Genomic DNA, 16,684 nt, shown 5'->3' with positions numbered 1-16,684 from the left:
TCTAGGTTGGCAAGGTGTTCACTGTCATCTTCACCTGTCACTAGGATGTCGTCCAGGTAACAGAGTCCCCGGAATCCCTTGCAGGACTTGTTCCATCGCTCTTTGCCATATCGCCGGAGCTGATGCTACTCCGAATACCAGTCGATTATACTGGTAAAGACCTTTGTGAGTGCTTATCGTGAGATACCTCCTAGAGGATTCTTCAACCTCCATCTGCAAATATGCTTGTGCTAGGTCAATTTTTGTAAAACGCTTCCCTCCAGATAGTGAGGCGAAGATATCTTCTATCCTTGGAAGAGGATATTGTACTGTGTGAAGGACTGGGTTCACCGTCACCTTGAAGTCCCCACAGATGCGAACCTTCCTTGGCTCCTCAGACTTATTGTTTAACGTTTTCTTCATGACAAGAACGATGGGTGTCGCCCACTCGCTCCAGTCTACCTTAGATAACATGCCTGCCTTCTCTAGCTCTGCCTCGACGGCTGGGTGAATTGCATATGGTACCGGTCTTGCTTTGAAAAACTTGGGAATTGCATTCTCCTCTATTTTTATCGAGGCGGTTACGCCTTTAAGCGTGCCCAGTTCTTGTTGAAATACCTCTTTGGCGTCAGCTAAGATTGTTGACAATCGTCCAGGAGTGACATCGTCATCCTTTTTACCAGCCACCGTCAGTGCCTGAATGGCGTGCCAGTCTAAACTTATCTTTCTGATCCATTCACGTCCCAATAACGGTGGTCCACCATCTTGCAGAATGTAGAGATACAATTTCCGTATTTTCTTGCCGTTGTATTCGACAGGCACCCTTATTTTTCCTCTGGGGTATACTTTTTGCCCCGTACACGTCCTCAAGACAATGGATGTCTCTCTCAAGGGTATGTGTGAGAATAGCCGCTCGTAGTCTCGTCGATTCATGACCGTTCGAGCTGATCCTGTATCCAATTCCATTTTGACTTGGGACCCTGCTATCGTGAGGGTGACTCAAATGGTTCGGTGATCCTCTTTTGCGATTACGTTGTGAAGTTTGAGACAGCTTAGTCTCTTGTTCCCGGATTCACTATCGCTCATCTGGTCTTCGGAACTACTGTCCGTCATCTTTTGTACTTTCCTGTACGGTTCCTTAGTAGCCTTTTTGTTGTCGTTGGTCTTCTTCCCAGACCTGCAAACTCGTGCAATGTGTCCCATCTTTCCGCATTGCCTGCATATTTTGTCCTTGGACCAGCAGTCCTTCTGGTCATGGTTTGTTCTGCCGCAGCGATAACATTTTGCAAATCCCCGTGTCATTTCGTGGGTGCCGTATTCCTGTGGCTTTTGTTGTATTTCCGCAGCTCCCCTTGCTGCTGCTTCGTACGATACTGCCACGCTGAAAGCCTTATCTAGCGTCAGCTCTTTCTCTGAGAGTAACCTCTTCTGGGTTCCTTCACTCAGGAGTCCACAGACAAATTTGTCCCGTAAGGTATCTGCCAGTCCTGCTCCGAACTGGCAGTGCTTTGATAGCTTGCGTAGTTCCGTAAGGTAATCAGCATTGCTCTCATTTTTATGCTGATTTCTCCTGTGGAATTTAAATCTTTCTGCTATCAGCAGCGGTGTAGGATTTAGGTGTTCCTGTAGGATAGCAACAATTTCGTTAAAACTCTTCACCTTCGGTTTGGCTGGAGTAATCAGGTCCCGCAATAGGCCGTACGTTCTTGCGCCCATTAAATTTAGCAATACCGATGCCTTTTTCTCATCGGCTATTTGGTTTGCCTCGCAATATACCTCGACTCTTTCCACATACGTGGTCCAGTCTTCTATTGCATTATCGAAGGCAGTGATATCGCCAGTCTTTGGCATCTTGAAAATCTAAGATGGCGCCTCCTGCGCTTTTCCTTCGTCCCCGCCGAGTTAAGATGGCGCCTCCCGCGCTTTCCCGCCACTGCCGCTGCTGCCAACGCTGTTGCTGGCGATTATATTTATTTTACTATCCTGTAATGGCGACGCCCTATGGTCTTCGCGCCTCCCCGATCGCTGCTGCCAACGCCGCGCTCCGCGGTATTTTTATTTTTCTATCGCGCTTCAATATTTGCTCCGTTAATTGAAGAACTGTTCCCGTCGTGGAGCGGACCCTCTGGGACACTTCCCTCCCTCTTCTTAGGTCCGAACGCTGCCCGGCTGCGAAGCACCGGCCGTGCCCTGTGTGCTCCATCCTCTCTCTCTCTCTGCTTCCCGACTCACTGCCCGGCCCCGTTGCAGAGCCACCCGATCGAGCTCTAGCCCGCCGCAGCCCAGGAAGGATCAGTGCACTACCTGCCACCAGCCCGATTAGCTGGGAAACCACAGACTGGAGAACCAAGCCTGGCTCACGACAGTCTCTCCTGCACTTTTCAATTCGATGATTTGGAGGGCGGTTGCCCACGGTCGACGCCCGTTTCTCGAGTTTCTTTGGATTTTTTTTTTCTTTTCTTCTGGCTTCGACCTTCAATAACGTCGTCTGAGGTGCTGCCGAGTTGCAGGTAAGTTCGTTTCTTACTCGTCGCCAGTATTATGTCCGTGTATAATTGAGACACGGGCTGCAGGAGTTGATTATAACAAGTCTTTACTGAATGGAGACAACCTGGAAACTGAAACTACAGAAGCCTGCTAGGGCCTTTTATACAGGGGTGGTCACTGCCAATACTGCAGTCTGAGACCAGTTATTCCCTTAAAGGTACATACACAACACCACCCTCATCTGCATCTTTTACCAACTGTTCGATCTTCAGTGCCCGTCCATCTCCATGTTTTAGGATTTCTTTATAGGCTCATAGAAGCTCATTTGACCAATGTCATATGGGTTAACCACAAGTTCAAAATTATCTTCAGTAGAGAACTATTTGGCACAAAGGTTTACTTTTTTCTCCAGATAGACTAAAGATTAGAGAAATTTGCAACTAGATGACAAATGGATTTGTCTCTAATGCCTATTAGATGGACATGGTAGACAACCTCTTATATATTTAAGTATATATTTGCCAACTTTAGTTGATTCAAGAGATGCATTTTTGAGTACCTTTGTTCCTGCTGCAACTTCAAAGGATGCTAGTGATATATCCCAGGAGCAGTCTTATACCATTTTCTACATCACATTTGGAGGTGGCATATCAAGACTTTTGAGCTATACATATTCCCACATGAAGGGTTACTTCATTGATGTCACTCCAGGTTTAGTATCAGTAGAGTTAATGAAATGTCACATTTGTTTATTATTTTTTGTATCAGAGGAGGGAGTACGAGTTAAAAGTTGTTAACAAAAATAGTGCAAACTCCAGGATTGTCGTTGTTACTGCTTATCTGTTATTTTTAATGAACCTGCTCTATTCACAGAATCACAGAAACCCCACAGTGCAGATAGAGGCCATTTCGGCCCATCGAGCCTGCACCGACACATATCCCACCCGATCCCCGTAACCCCTACACCAACACATATCCCACCCCTATCCCCGTAACCCCACGTATTTAATCCCCCTAACACTAAGGGTCAATTTTTATCATAGCCAATCAACCTAACCCGCACATCTTTGGACTGTGGGAGGAAACCGGAGCACCCGGAGGAAACCCACGCAAACACGGGGAGAATGTGCAAACTCCACACAGACAGTCGCCCGAGGCCGGATTCGAACCCGGGTCCCTGGCGCTGTGAGGCAACAGTGCTAACCACTATGCCACCGTGCTGCATTGTTTATAGCTTAAGCCATGGTCCAATAGAGTGATTACTCTGTTACTTTCTAAAGCCTAGGAGATCATGAGTGGGCTCATGACATATTCAGTAAGCTAAATACAGTGACGAGAGTGTCTGTTCAATCCCTGAGATAGGTAGATTAAGATACTCTCCAGATTGTAGAGAATGGAAGCTCACTTACAGGAGTGATGTTTGGTGCTGAATGAGGAAAATATCCAACAATGGAACATACTTATTAATTAATATCATAAAAAGAGCAGCTCCATGCACCGTAGCAGCTCCATGGCATGAGGGATTTGTTGTCGCCAAAGGAAAGGATGGAGGGTTAGGAAATCTTTGTAGTCAAGGCAACGTAAGAATATACTTCAGGTGCAATAATTAAATGCATCATAACCATCAGTGGATTGAGATAAATAACTTCACTCAAGAAGCAGACCATAATACATTTGGGAATTATTCAGCAAGTCTATGTTTAAATTTTACCAAATTATACTGCTGCCCATGACATATCCTTGGTGTTTTCACATCTGCATTTGTAATACAAAATGTAAAATCTCATCCCTATCTTTACAGAAACTTCCAAGTAAATTCAAGAAAATCTATTCAGAATTTGAAAGCTTGATGGTGCGTATGCTTTAACTTTTACAGTCATTTAAAAAGTATTAATAAAGATACATAACAATCATTATATTCGGGTTTTGTTGATTTCCACGATAAATGTCCCGATTATTTTGGGTTGTAGATTGCTAAACAAACAATTCTCTCCCAATTTTACAATAAACCCCCTGCCACCCCAAATTCTCACTGCATTTTAGGCTGCAGATCTGGTCCCAAGATGCACGTGCATCGCATTTATGACATCATACATGTGCTATACATATTGTGTGTGACGCACATCACGTGCAGCACACTGTGCATAATCATGTCACTGATGTGATGTGTGTGTATCTTGGAAATTTTTCTTAAGGTGTATTTAGAGTTATGCATTGGGCTATGAGTGTTTTATTATGTGGGTGTATTGGTGAGTGTTATTTCATCAGTATACGTAATTTTTTGGGGTATGTTGTTTTATCTGGTATTAGCGTGTGATATAGTGAAGTTCCAAAATTGAACCTGATATTTCCTGATTTTTCTTCTGGTTTGGGATCCAATTTTTCTCTTGTTTGTTTCCTGGTTTTTGATGCTAAAAAAACCCCTGAAAACAGCCCAAAATCTGTAACAAGAAAGTAAGTGGAGTATAATTGAATAGCACTTTTCATATCCTCAGGACACCTCAAAGTGCTTCACAGCCAATGGATTACTTTTGAACTGTTTTGTAGGCAAATACAGCAGTTAATATGAGCGCACATAATCTGTGTTGGTGGTGTCGGTTGAAGGCTGAATGTTGACAAGGCACAGAACTTTCTGTTCTTTTTCAAATATTATTATGGGATCGTTCACGTCCATCTGAACAGGCAGATGGAGCGTTAGTTTATTGTCTTATCCAAAAGTTGTCATCTATGATAATGCTCAGCACTCAGCATTATACGTAGGTGGCAGCCTAGATTATGTCCTCAAGTCCTGAAGTGGGGCTTGAACCAATTTTAATGGCCCTTTAGTATACATATAACTTTATTACTAATGGTGTTTTTAATCAGGCTCATTAAAAACTGTACAGCAAAAATACATATACAAATTTAATTTGTTCAAGAAGTAAAGGCTTTTTTGAAGGAATAGTATATCTTGTGTTTTTTCTACATCCTGGATGTCATTATTTCTAAAATTCTCCTTTGTTAAAAACTACAATACTTGCTCCGTACTTATGTAAGCAGTTGTATTTCACTTAGCACAAACCTGCTTAGCATTTCTGCTGCACTGAATTAATTATTGAATGAATATTAAATACTAAACAATTCTGTGTAGGATCCTTCCAGGAACCATAGGGCATACAGACTTTCAGTAGCTAAACTGGAGCCACCAATCATTCCCTTCATGCCTTTACTTATAAAAGGTAATTCAATCATACTTTCTTCCTCGTGCATTGCATTGCAAATGTCATTTATCAAGCTGCTAACCGTGGATTGTTTTTATTGCTTTAATAACTTCATCCAAAACAGTTAAATAAGAACAAGCAGTAATTATAATACTTAGCTAAAGCTGGTTAAGTCATGTTACCTAATTAAATTAATCAGTTCAGGAATGTGTGAAGAATGTAATGCCAGCTTGAGGTCTTTTGCAATTGGAAGAAATTGTTTGCTGATTGCCTCTTTCTTTACAGACATGACATTTACCCACGAAGGCAACAAAACATACGTTGAAGGTCTTGTCAATTTTGAAAAAATGGTAAGCTTCAAAACATGTGGTTTTAGGGGGAGCATAGAGAGGAATTTCCACCTTCACTTGAATTATTGATCTGTTTTCACCCTTTCGGAGATTGTGGTAGCATTATTTTTTGCTGCAGTTTTTAGTGTTTCAGCTTTAACATTATTTAGAAAACATAGTGATAATATGTTCTTTCATTCTTTAAATGGAAAGCATCAAAGCTGTTCAGTTTCTAATATTGTAGCTTATATATTAATTGTATTTGCTTTTACCTTCCGCTGTAGATAACTTTACAGGCAACATTAACAGCTGAAATTAGAAGGTTATGCTTATAGGGTTACAGGAAGAGGGATGGGAGGAGGCTCGTGTGGAGCTTAAACACTGGCATAGGCCAGATGAACTGAATGGCCTGTCTCTGTGTTGTATATTCTATAGAATTCTATGTAATGAGTTAAGTGAGAAATCAGTTCCAAGACTTGTTGATCAAGTTAGATGTACATATGCAATGTCTATTGGAAAGAAATCTGAACTCACTTTGTTATACTCCCTATGTAAGGGGGGAACTACTTTTTACAGCTCATGTATACTGTAGTACCGGCAGTACCCACACCTGTATATAGCACTGAGTAGTAATCTGTACAGTTCAGTTCCAGAGTGAGCCACGTTGAGTAAACACCTGTTGTACCGTTCTCCTGCAGTCTTGTGTCTTACTACTGACGGACACAACACCCTATTACCAATTTTCAGAGAATTGTCCATATTTTTCAATGTAGATAAAATTCAGCATTTAAGGTTGTGAATTTTCCCTCCGGGCTAGAAATTCGGCTCTGTAGTGCCAGATTTTTTGGCGCTACAGGTGCCATTTTGTGTCAAATGGCGTCCACGTTGTGCACGCACACTTCTGGAGCGGGCCGCACCGGACATCATTTTGGAGAGGGCCGTAGGTCGGGCATTACGAGTGCGTGCTGGAAGTATGCAGAGTAGGCAGATAGTGATGTCAATCAGCGCGCAACGCTGATTTGACACGCTACCATTTTCGTCCTAACGATGAAGCTTAACCTCGCACAGCTGAACATGCGTTCAACAGCTGCAAGGGCCCCTCACCAGCACTATTTAAAGGGATCATCAACCACTTTCAGGTTAGTTGTTTTTTTTATTCGTTCCTGGGATGTGGGTGTCGTTGGAAGGATAGAATTTATTGCCCATCCCTAATTACCCTTGAGAAGGTGGTGGTGAGCCGCTGCCTTGAACTGCTGCAGTCCTTGTAGTGAAAGTACTCCCATGGTGCTGTTTGGGAGGGAGTTTCAGGATTTTGATCCAGTGACGATGAAGGAATGGTGATATATTTCCAAGTCAGGATGGTGTGTGACTTGAAGGGGAACTTTGAGGTGATGGTGTTCCCATGCGCCTGTTGCCCTTGTCCTTCTAGGTGGTAGAGTTCACAGGTTTGGGAGGTGCTGTCGAAGAAGCCTTGGCGAGTTGCTGCAGTGCATCTATATATTAATGACTTGGATGAAGGAATAGACTGTTGCATATCCAAGTATGTCGAAGATTTCTACTAGATCTGTGTAAGTTTGTAGAAGTGTGTGGTGCTTTCCAGAGTTGTTCAAAGTTAGTGAGGTGAGAGGGAGTGGTGCTGCAAGTGCAGAAGGCCTTGGTTCTGACTTCAAGGGTTCTGGTCAGACCACTTCCTCCCAGTCATGGGTGCTGTATTCTATCCCCCTTGGCCTGCAGCATGATAGGGAGATGGAGCAGAGGCAACAAAGAAGAGGACAAGCTGCTCGCAGAGGAGGGGGAAGGGGGGAGGCAATCAGCACATCCCATCTCTGGCCAAGCTGTCAGTGAATTGCTTCATTCAACTAAGGTTCCACTGAACACAAGCCCAAATCCCCATTGTATTTCCTGCTCAGATTCTGTTCCCCAGCCAGTTGAATCACCTGCTGCAGCCAGAATGCACCTCCCCTTTAAGAGGTGCAGACTGCCTTTGAAAGTGCAGGCTAGCTTTAATTGGTACTAGCCTCGCACAAATTGGGCCCCCTGCTAAGCATGCAGCCACTCAGCAGTGCGTACAGTGCTGGGCTGCATGTCACAGTCATGTTAATCACTTTGAACAGGTGTGGGGTGATCCCTGCGCCTGTTTTCGGGGGCAATCAAATTTCTAGCCGATAGTTTCCATAAATTGCAGCCTGTTTCACTCTATGCCGGAGCTCACTTTATATCATGGTATTTCTGAATTACAGCACTGATGCGCTATCAATTACTCATAAAAGACTGAGAGTTAGAAGAGTAACTAAAGGCTTTTATTAACAACAGAATGGAGGTCTGCCTCGCGTGGTCGACCGGTCCATGATACTAAGGGCTGGGGAGCAGTCACCTTTATACTTGGACCTGTGGGAGGAGTCAGCCGAGGCATGTCCAGGCATGTACACAGTGGAATACAAACAGGACAAACAGGAATACAAACAGTGGTTTACCACATTCACCCCTTGTTTAAAATTGAGTCCGGCGGGGTGAAGTGTATTAAAAGTTAGTGTATTGGAGTCTCTCCGGAGGTCTTGTCTGCCGCTGTGATCTGCGTGGCGACGGCAGGGGTAGTGAAGTTTCCGGCGTCGAGTCCAGCGTAGGCTGTGGCACAGGCGTGTCGTCCTCGTAGATGTCGAGCGGGTCGCGGGGCCCAGGCCTGCCGTCTGCTGGGGCTCGATATCGGATCGTGGGGGGGGGTGGTAGTGGGTAGTGGGTTACTGCGGCCCCCGAGGGTGCAAGGTCTCTTATGGAGACTGTGTCCTCCCGCCCGTCCGGGTATGCGATGTAAGCATACTGGGGGTTGGCGTGGAGGAGGTCGACCCTCTCGACCAGGGGGTCCGTTTTATGGGTCCTCACGTGTCTTCTCAGTAGGACCGGCCCTGGGGACGTCAGCCATGGCGGTAGCGATGTCCCCGATGTGGACTTCCTTGGGAAGACAAACATTTTCTCATGAGGGGTGGCGTTAGTGGCAGTGCAGAGCAGTGACCGAATAGAGTGGAGCGCATCGGGGAGCACATCCTGCCAGCGGGAGGTTGGAAGGCCCCTAGACTTTAAGGCTAGCAGGACGGCCTTCCAAACTGTCGCATTTTCTCTTTCCACCTGTCCGTTCCCCCGGGGGTTGTAACTGGTGGTCCTGCTTGTGGCAATACCCCTAGTTAGCAGGTACTGACGGAGTTCGTCGCTCATAAACGATGAGCCCCGGTCGCTATGGATATAGCTGGGGAAGCCGAACAGGGTGAAGAGGTTGTTCAGACATTTAATGACCGTGGCACTGGTCATGTCCGGGCAGGGGAAGGCGAACGGGAAACGGGAGTACTCATCAATAATATTGAGGAAGTACACATTGCGGTCGGAGGAGGGGAGAGGCCCTTTAAAATCGACGCTCAGGCGCTCGAAGGGGCGAGTGGCTTTTATCAGGTGGGCCCTGTCTGGTCTATAAAAGTGCGGTTTGCACTCAGCGCAGACTTGGCAGTTCCTGGTCATGGTCCTGACCTCCTCAATAGAGTAAGGCAGGTTGCGGGCCTTGATGAAGTGGAAGAACCTGGTGACCCCCGGGTGGCAGAGGTCATTGTGGAGGGCCCGCAGTCTATCGATCTGCGCGCTGGCGCAGGTGCCACGCGATAGCGCATCCGGGGGTTCATTTAGCTTCCCGGGCCGGTACAAGATCTCGTAGTTGTAGGTGGAAAGTTCGATTCTCCACCTCAAGATCTTGTCATTTTTGATTTTGCCCCTCTGCTTGTTGTTAAACATAAAAGCAACTGAACGCTGGTCAGTGAGCAGGGTAAATCGTTTTCCGGCCAGGTAGTGCCTCCAATGACGCACAGCCTCCACAATCGCCTGGGCCGCCTTCTCAACAGCGGAGTGTCTGGTCTCCGGGCCTTGGAGGGTTCGTGAAAAGAAGGCCACGGGTCTCCCCGCCTGATTGAGGGTAGCGGCCAGGGCAAAGTCAGACGCGTCGCTTTCCACCTGGAAGGGGATGGATTCGTCCACTGCGTGCATGGTGGCTTTGGCAATGTCCTCCTTGATACGGTGGAAGGCTAAGCGGGCCTCTGCCGTCAAGGGAAAAGAGGTGGACTTGATCAGCGGACGGGCCTTGTCCGCATAGTAGGGGACCCACTGGGCGTAATAGGAGAAAAACCCTAGGCACCTCTTCAGGGCCTTGAGGCAGTGGGGCAGTGGAAGTTCCATAAGGGGACGCATCCGGTCGAGGTCGGGGCCGATGACTCCGTGTTCCACAACACAGCCAAGGATGGCGAGGCGGTTTGTGCGGAATATGCACTTCTCCTTGTTATATGTCAGGTTTAGGAATTGGGCGGTGCGGAGGAATTTTTCGAGGTTTGCGTCATGGTCCTGCAAGTCACGGCCGCAGATGGTCACATTGTCCAGATATGGGAAAGTGGCCTGCAACGCATTTTGATCTACCATCCGGTCCATCTCCCTTTGGAAGACGGAGACCCCGTTGGTGACGCCAAAGGGAACCCTAAGGAAGTGATAGAGGCGGCCGTTTGCCTCAAAGGCAGTGTACTGGCGGTCCTCAGGGCGGATGGGGAGCTGGTGGTACGCTGATTTCAGGTCAATGGTCGAGAAGACGCGGTACTGCGCGATCTGGTTGACCATATCAGCTATACGGGGGAGTGGGTAGGCGTCCAGCAGGGTGTAGCGATTTATTGTCTGGCTGTAGTCGATGACCAGGCGCTGCTTCTCGCCGGTCTTAACGACCGCAACCTGGGCTCGCCAGGGGCTGGTGCTGCCCTCAATAATCCCTTCTTTCAGGAGCCGCTCCACTTCGGTTTTAATGAAAACCCTGTCCCCGGCACTGTATCGCCTGCTCTTTGTGGCGATGGGCTTACAGTCGGGGGTGAGGTTAGCAAACAGTTGGGGGGGGGTGACTCTGAGTGTGGAGAGGTTGCACCTGGTGCGCGGCGGGCAGTTTGGAAGCTGCTGGCTGCGGACTGTGAGTGGGGGTAGGGGTCCACCGTACGCCATCGTAACACTTTTAAGGTGGCACTGAAAATCTAACCCCAGCAGGACGGCAGCGCAGAGGTCGGGCAGGACCAGAGGTTTAAAATGATCGTACACGGTCCCGTCTACTACGAGTGTCACCACGCAGTAGCCGCCGATGTCCGCCGACTGGGACTCGGAGGCCATAGAAATCCGCTGTTGCGCAGGCAGGACTGGGAGAGAGCAACGCCGCACCGTGTCGGGGTGGATGAAGCTCTCCGTGCTCCCAGAGTCAAAAAGGCAGATTGTATCGTGACCATTTACCTTAATGTCCATTGTGGAACTGGCCAGTTGGTGCGGTCTCGCTTGGTCCAGTGTAACGGATGCCAGCGTAGGGGTCGGTGTGTCGCTGCGGGTATCAGATGAGGCGGTGTCGGGGGCCTGCTGCGTCCCGGCTGTCGTCCAAGATGGCGGCGTCCATGATCCCCATGTGGCTGGAGGCGTCCAAAATGGCTGCTGTACCGGTGATTCGCACATGGCCGGGGAGGTCCAAGATGGCGGCCCGCATGGCCCACACGCGGCGCTGCTGGGGTTCGGGGTGGCTTTGGCCCTGCAGACGCTAGCGTAGTGTCCCTTCTTCCCGCAGCCCGAGCAGATCGCGTTTTTCGCCGGGCAGCGCGCTCTGGGGTGTTTTGCCTGGCCACAGAAGTAGCATTTCTGGCCTTGGGGCACTGCTGTCTGGCCTTGGGACACTGCTGCGGTAGTTGGGCCGTTGTTGGGGTGTGGCTGGGGTGGCACGGCGCTATGAGGCGGTCCTACCGTGTCCCAGGCTGTCATTCCCCGCGGCGTCCACGGTGCAGAGGAGTAGGCATCCATGCCCTGGTAGGCTGCATCCAACGATAGTGCGAGTTCAGAGGCCTTGTTGAGGTCGAGGTTACTCTGCTCCAACAGTCGCTGTCGGGTGTAATTGGATCTGTGGCCCGCTACAAAAGCGTCTCGGATAAGTTCCTCTGTGTACACGGCGGCCTTTACATCCTTACAACCACAGGCCCGGCCAAGCACAGACAGTGCCTGAAGGTATTCCACGGTCGATTCCCCAGGTTGTTGTTTACGACTCCCCAGGAGGTGCCTGGCGTACACTTCGTTCACTGGGCGCGTGTACTGGTCCTTGAGGAGCTTGATAGCGTCCGCGTACGAGGTCGCGTCTTGGATGACCGAGTACACTCGGTGGTTCACTTTGGAGGTCAGGACATCCAGTTTGTCCTCGTCCGATTTGATTGCTTCGGAGGCGGTCAGGAATTTTTCGAAACACTTAAGCCAGTTGGTGGATGAGTCCGCCTCCCGATGATCTAAGTCCAGGCATGCTGGTGTGAGGATCTTCTCCATTATAAAAATGTTGTTAATAAAATTGATGCGCTATCAATTACTCATAAAAGACTGAGAGTTAGAAGAGTAACTAAAGGCTTTTATTAACAACAGAATGGAGGTCTGCCTCACGTGGTCGACCGGTCCATGATACTAAGGGCTGGGGAGCAGTCACCTTTATACTTGGACCTGTGGGAGGAGTCAGCTGAGGCATGTCCAGGCATGTACACAGTGGAATACAAACAGGACAAACAGGAATACAAACAGTGGTTTACCACAAGCACATTATCTCACACTTGATATATATTTGGCAGTCTAAATTTGGAAAGATGTTAAGTATAGGATTCATACCAATGTCAAGCACACATGAATTCCAAAACAAATTTGTTTTCATTGTTTTAAGGGATGAGCATCAATAGGCCCACTGACTTGATTTTTAATAAGATTTTTATGTTTTAGTAGTTCGGTTGACTTACTTTTTTATTTTTGTTTCAGCATATGATTGGCAACACAGTAAGGACAGCCAGACACTGCAGAAGTCAGCCTTTCAGTAAGTCAGTAATATGTGAATATGAACTGAATGCCAGGTTTCTCTGAGCTTAATATCCCTGCTCTCTGATTTGTCACTCCTACTTGAACTTGTGTCAGAGGATTCTCTGGGCAATCTAGAAGTGAATAGATCCAAACTCGTCACAATCATATTAACGATATATAGAAATGTTGCTGAAACTGTTTACGTTCAAGTTGGTGGTGGCCAATAAACTTAATCTACAGATGCATCAATGGATCCAGAATGCATTTTGTGAAGAGGACAGGCTACTGTTGCTAAGTTCCTTAGGGACTTTAGAAGTTAATTTCACAGTAAAAGAGCAGGAAGAATCATACAACTCAGCAGGGACAAATAAACCCAAGTGGACCAGCACAAAAAACTTTGGCTGATTTCTACTTTGAACTTGAGATTAACTCGTTAATCCAGTCTATACATACAAAAGATTATCATGTTGATGATAGGTGCCTTACAATCTTGCTATCTTTCCATTGAATTCTCATCTATGATTCGGCAAATAAATGCTTTATCCCTTTCACTATATCATTAGTGTGGCCTAATGACTCGTGTGAGCTATACCAAGTTGGGAATCCTGCATTTCTCCAATTTTCTAAGTGTTCTAAATAAAATATGTTTTGGCCCAGTTATGAATTAATGAGTTTTAGCATTTCTATTAAAATATTCAGCTTCTTATTTAAATGTTTTGCAGTATACTTTTATCTAGCTTGGTGTTTTTTTCTGGGGGCTTAGGGGTGCACTGGAGAATTGGCCTCATGCACCATTAATGTTTGAGGCAATTTCCTTTTCTTTACTTTTTTCCTACCATTATAACAAATTAGAGCAAAACAGAGAAAGAAACAAAATCCTCTAAAATGGCATTTTGAATTTCTGTCCCACTGGCCTGCCTTTCTTTCTTTTGCACAGGAATTGAAGAATGGCAACATTCTGCTTCAACTGTATCATCTCTGAGGGGGTTCTTAATGCCCTGTCAAAAATGTTAACCCTGGTGCTCGGGCGATTTTCAGTTTGGATACACATCGGGTGGGTGGTAAGCAGAGCAATCGGACCGCCCGCCCAATGGCACTAGCAAGAGCCCCAAACCATTTTTATGGTTGGGGCCTCATTTGAATACTTTTGGCAAGCTGTCATTGCTCAACAAGCACTGACAAGCAGCTCGCCGATCGGAGGTGGTGTGGCGGGTGGAGGATCTGGCGCCACTCCATGGAGCCAAGCTCTTAATGGAGTAAGCACTTAAATGAGGGAGGGCCACTAAGCAATCATTAGCAGATAGGAAAACCAAAATTGCATCAGGAACAAACAGCATCGGACCCCGATTTAAATATTTTAATAAGGCTCCCGCCTGTTCCGGGTGGGAGTGCTGGCCAACCATTTTGAGGTGATCTTGAAAATTGAGTGGGGTGGCCTCAGGCAGCCAGTGAGCAGTACTTTTTTGAAATAGATTTTCTGCCGACCGCTCCATTTTTCAGCATGAATGGGATGGTAGGCAGCTGAAAATCACCCCCAGTAGATGAGTGGCATTCTAATGTATTCATCTCCTTCACTGTGGCATGGAAATACTGCATCAGCCACTCGAAGAGAAGCAAATATAATGTGTGTGTGCTGCTAATAGTACAAGTACATAGTAAAAGGGATCAAAAATCTTAGCTCAATATCTTCTAGATCACAGGAATAGACGGGACTGGAAAAGCCTATTGCTGTCCATCCAGCCAGTCCCAAGTTTAAAATTATCATATTGTACTCTCTTATACCCCTCAATCACATCATTCATAAAAAAGCTAACCTGCTTCTCCTTGAATTTGTTTACACCGTCTGCTCAAATCTAATGTATGTTTAAAGGCCAGTTCTGACGAAAGGTCTTTGACCTGAAACGTTAACTCTGTTTCTCTCTCCACGGATGCTGCCTGGCCTGCTGAGTATTTCCAGCGTTTTCTGTCATTGCTCAAATCTAAATTTGTTTTGTAATTCTTTCAGCTAACAATATTTCTCTCTCATCAGATCCAGATTCATCACTCGCAAACAAGAACCATCAGGATGTGCGTGCATATGTGCGACAGCTTAATGTAATCGACAATCAGAGGACTTTATTACAACTGTCTCACAGATTGGAGCCACGCCGATCCTAATAACAGTTATTTTCCACTATTGCACTGCCATAAAAGAAAATATTTATTGTATTTCAGCACAATGGGCATTCTGTGGTTTATAGTATTAACAATAATTATTTTGAAACTGAGCAGTAGTTTAACTGCCTTTGTTCCAGAGGAAGGAAGACCATTCTGAATTGGAATCAACTTTAGCCCCTGTTACAGCTACTATAACTGCCTCTTCCAGGATTTTGAAATTCATACTGTGTTTCACAAAGACCACAATATCCTCTACACCTTATTAAGTATTGGGTGATTGAGAGAAGAAAGTAGGGTTTTCTATTTTCCAAATTCTTATGCGTACAATGCAGAAGAATTTGTGCCAGAGTTACCCTATATGTACTTAAGCACACTGATGAGATGGTCCTCTAATAGAGGAAACAATTTACATTTGTTAAGATCCTATAAGCAGATTCTTTTGTTTTAAGGTGGTAAGGGCACAAAATGTTTGATATTTTTACTGATTGATGCTTCTAAAAAGTATTTCTAAACTTTCCACATTAAACTTAAACTGGGAAAATAGCACAAACTGCACAAGGTAAAATTGATGAAGTATTCCAGCAATTCATGCAACTTTTTTTTTTGTTTTCAATATTCTCAGTAAGCTTTAGTCCTTTCATCTACATGAATTTTAATTGTGACTGAATATAGGCATTTTCTGTTTGCTTAGAAGGCACTTCATTCAAAATGTTAGTTGCTCTATGCAGCTCCCAACGGCATGGTGCAGGAGCCTGCTGTTCTTGTCAGTACCACACTACTTTAATTAAACACAGCTAACTAATCTTGAGTGCCCCACTGACACCAGACTTTTATTCTTCATAGAATGTTTTGTAACTTGTACTTTTTTTTTAAGAATGAATTTCAAATAAGCAAAATTTAATTTAGAAGCTGCAATATATGTGCCCAAAACGTACCAGATTTATTTTCTGAAATTTCAATCACTTTCTCCCCCCATCCCCAGGGAACCATGTCCCCAGGCACCTGAAAATGTTACTAAATATCATGTTGTTGTGACAGCACCACACACTGCTTCAGAAATCTGTGGGAAACCCAGAATGTTGATTATTTGTTTTAGCACTATTAAGCAAGTGTAAATAGTAAACAAAAACACATGCTTGCGTAATGCATTTGTCAATGACAGTTCTATAATGGATACTGTGCCAAAAGTATTGCTTATTTTATTTATTTCATTTTAATAATTTAATGTATGTTTAAAGGTTGGTCTGCAACCTATTATATTACATTGCATTTTTGCTATAGAGAGTTGAAGTTTTCACTCCCTTGTATTCATTGTCTAAAAATAACGTCATTAAATATACAGTAATTAAATGTCTCTAATGTTAGCACGAATAAAGCAAGAGTTGCATTGTACAGAGTATGCTGTGTTGCCCCAAGTAAATAAAAGCTAAGCTGTTTCTACAAAATGTAGCTGCTATATCTGGTTTTCATGTAAACTGGTATTAAGCAGTTGCCCTTCCATTCATCAACATAGATTAAAATGTTAATTCAATTGAATTCTATTATCTAGTATACAATAGGGCTGATTTTCCTGTCCTGGATGCACTGTATTTCAACAATGCAGAGAAAAATGGGGCAAAGAGTTGTAATGTGGGGTCTTTGCCTCTTTTGCACATTATGCATATTTTT

General features: G+C 45.5%; 1 protein-coding gene across 5 annotated transcripts in view; it reads left to right on the top strand.

The window, feature by feature from the left end:
• The window catches only part of rapgef4a (Rap guanine nucleotide exchange factor 4a), a 389,151-nt gene extending 372,738 nt beyond the window's left edge, over positions 1-16,413 (top strand). For all 5 annotated transcript variants that reach the window (XM_085986188.1, XM_085986187.1, XM_085986186.1 and 2 more), the window contains 5 exons: positions 4,268-4,318; positions 5,597-5,684; positions 5,952-6,016; positions 12,821-12,875; positions 14,889-16,413. In XM_085986188.1, the coding sequence (XP_085842314.1) occupies positions 4,268-4,318; positions 5,597-5,684; positions 5,952-6,016; positions 12,821-12,875; positions 14,889-15,016 (387 nt within the window). In that variant the 3' untranslated portion in view covers positions 15,017-16,413. The remainder of the gene's footprint in view (positions 1-4,267; positions 4,319-5,596; positions 5,685-5,951; positions 6,017-12,820; positions 12,876-14,888) is intronic.
• Positions 16,414-16,684: the final 271 nt, after the last annotated feature.

The sequence above is a fragment of the Somniosus microcephalus genome, chromosome 4 (assembly GCF_052327205.1).
Source record: "Somniosus microcephalus isolate GS21.2 chromosome 4, FLI_Smic_1.0, whole genome shotgun sequence".
NCBI classification, from domain to species: Eukaryota; Metazoa; Chordata; class Chondrichthyes; order Squaliformes; family Somniosidae; genus Somniosus; species Somniosus microcephalus.
This window is presented reverse-complemented; position numbering and strand designations above follow the sequence as displayed.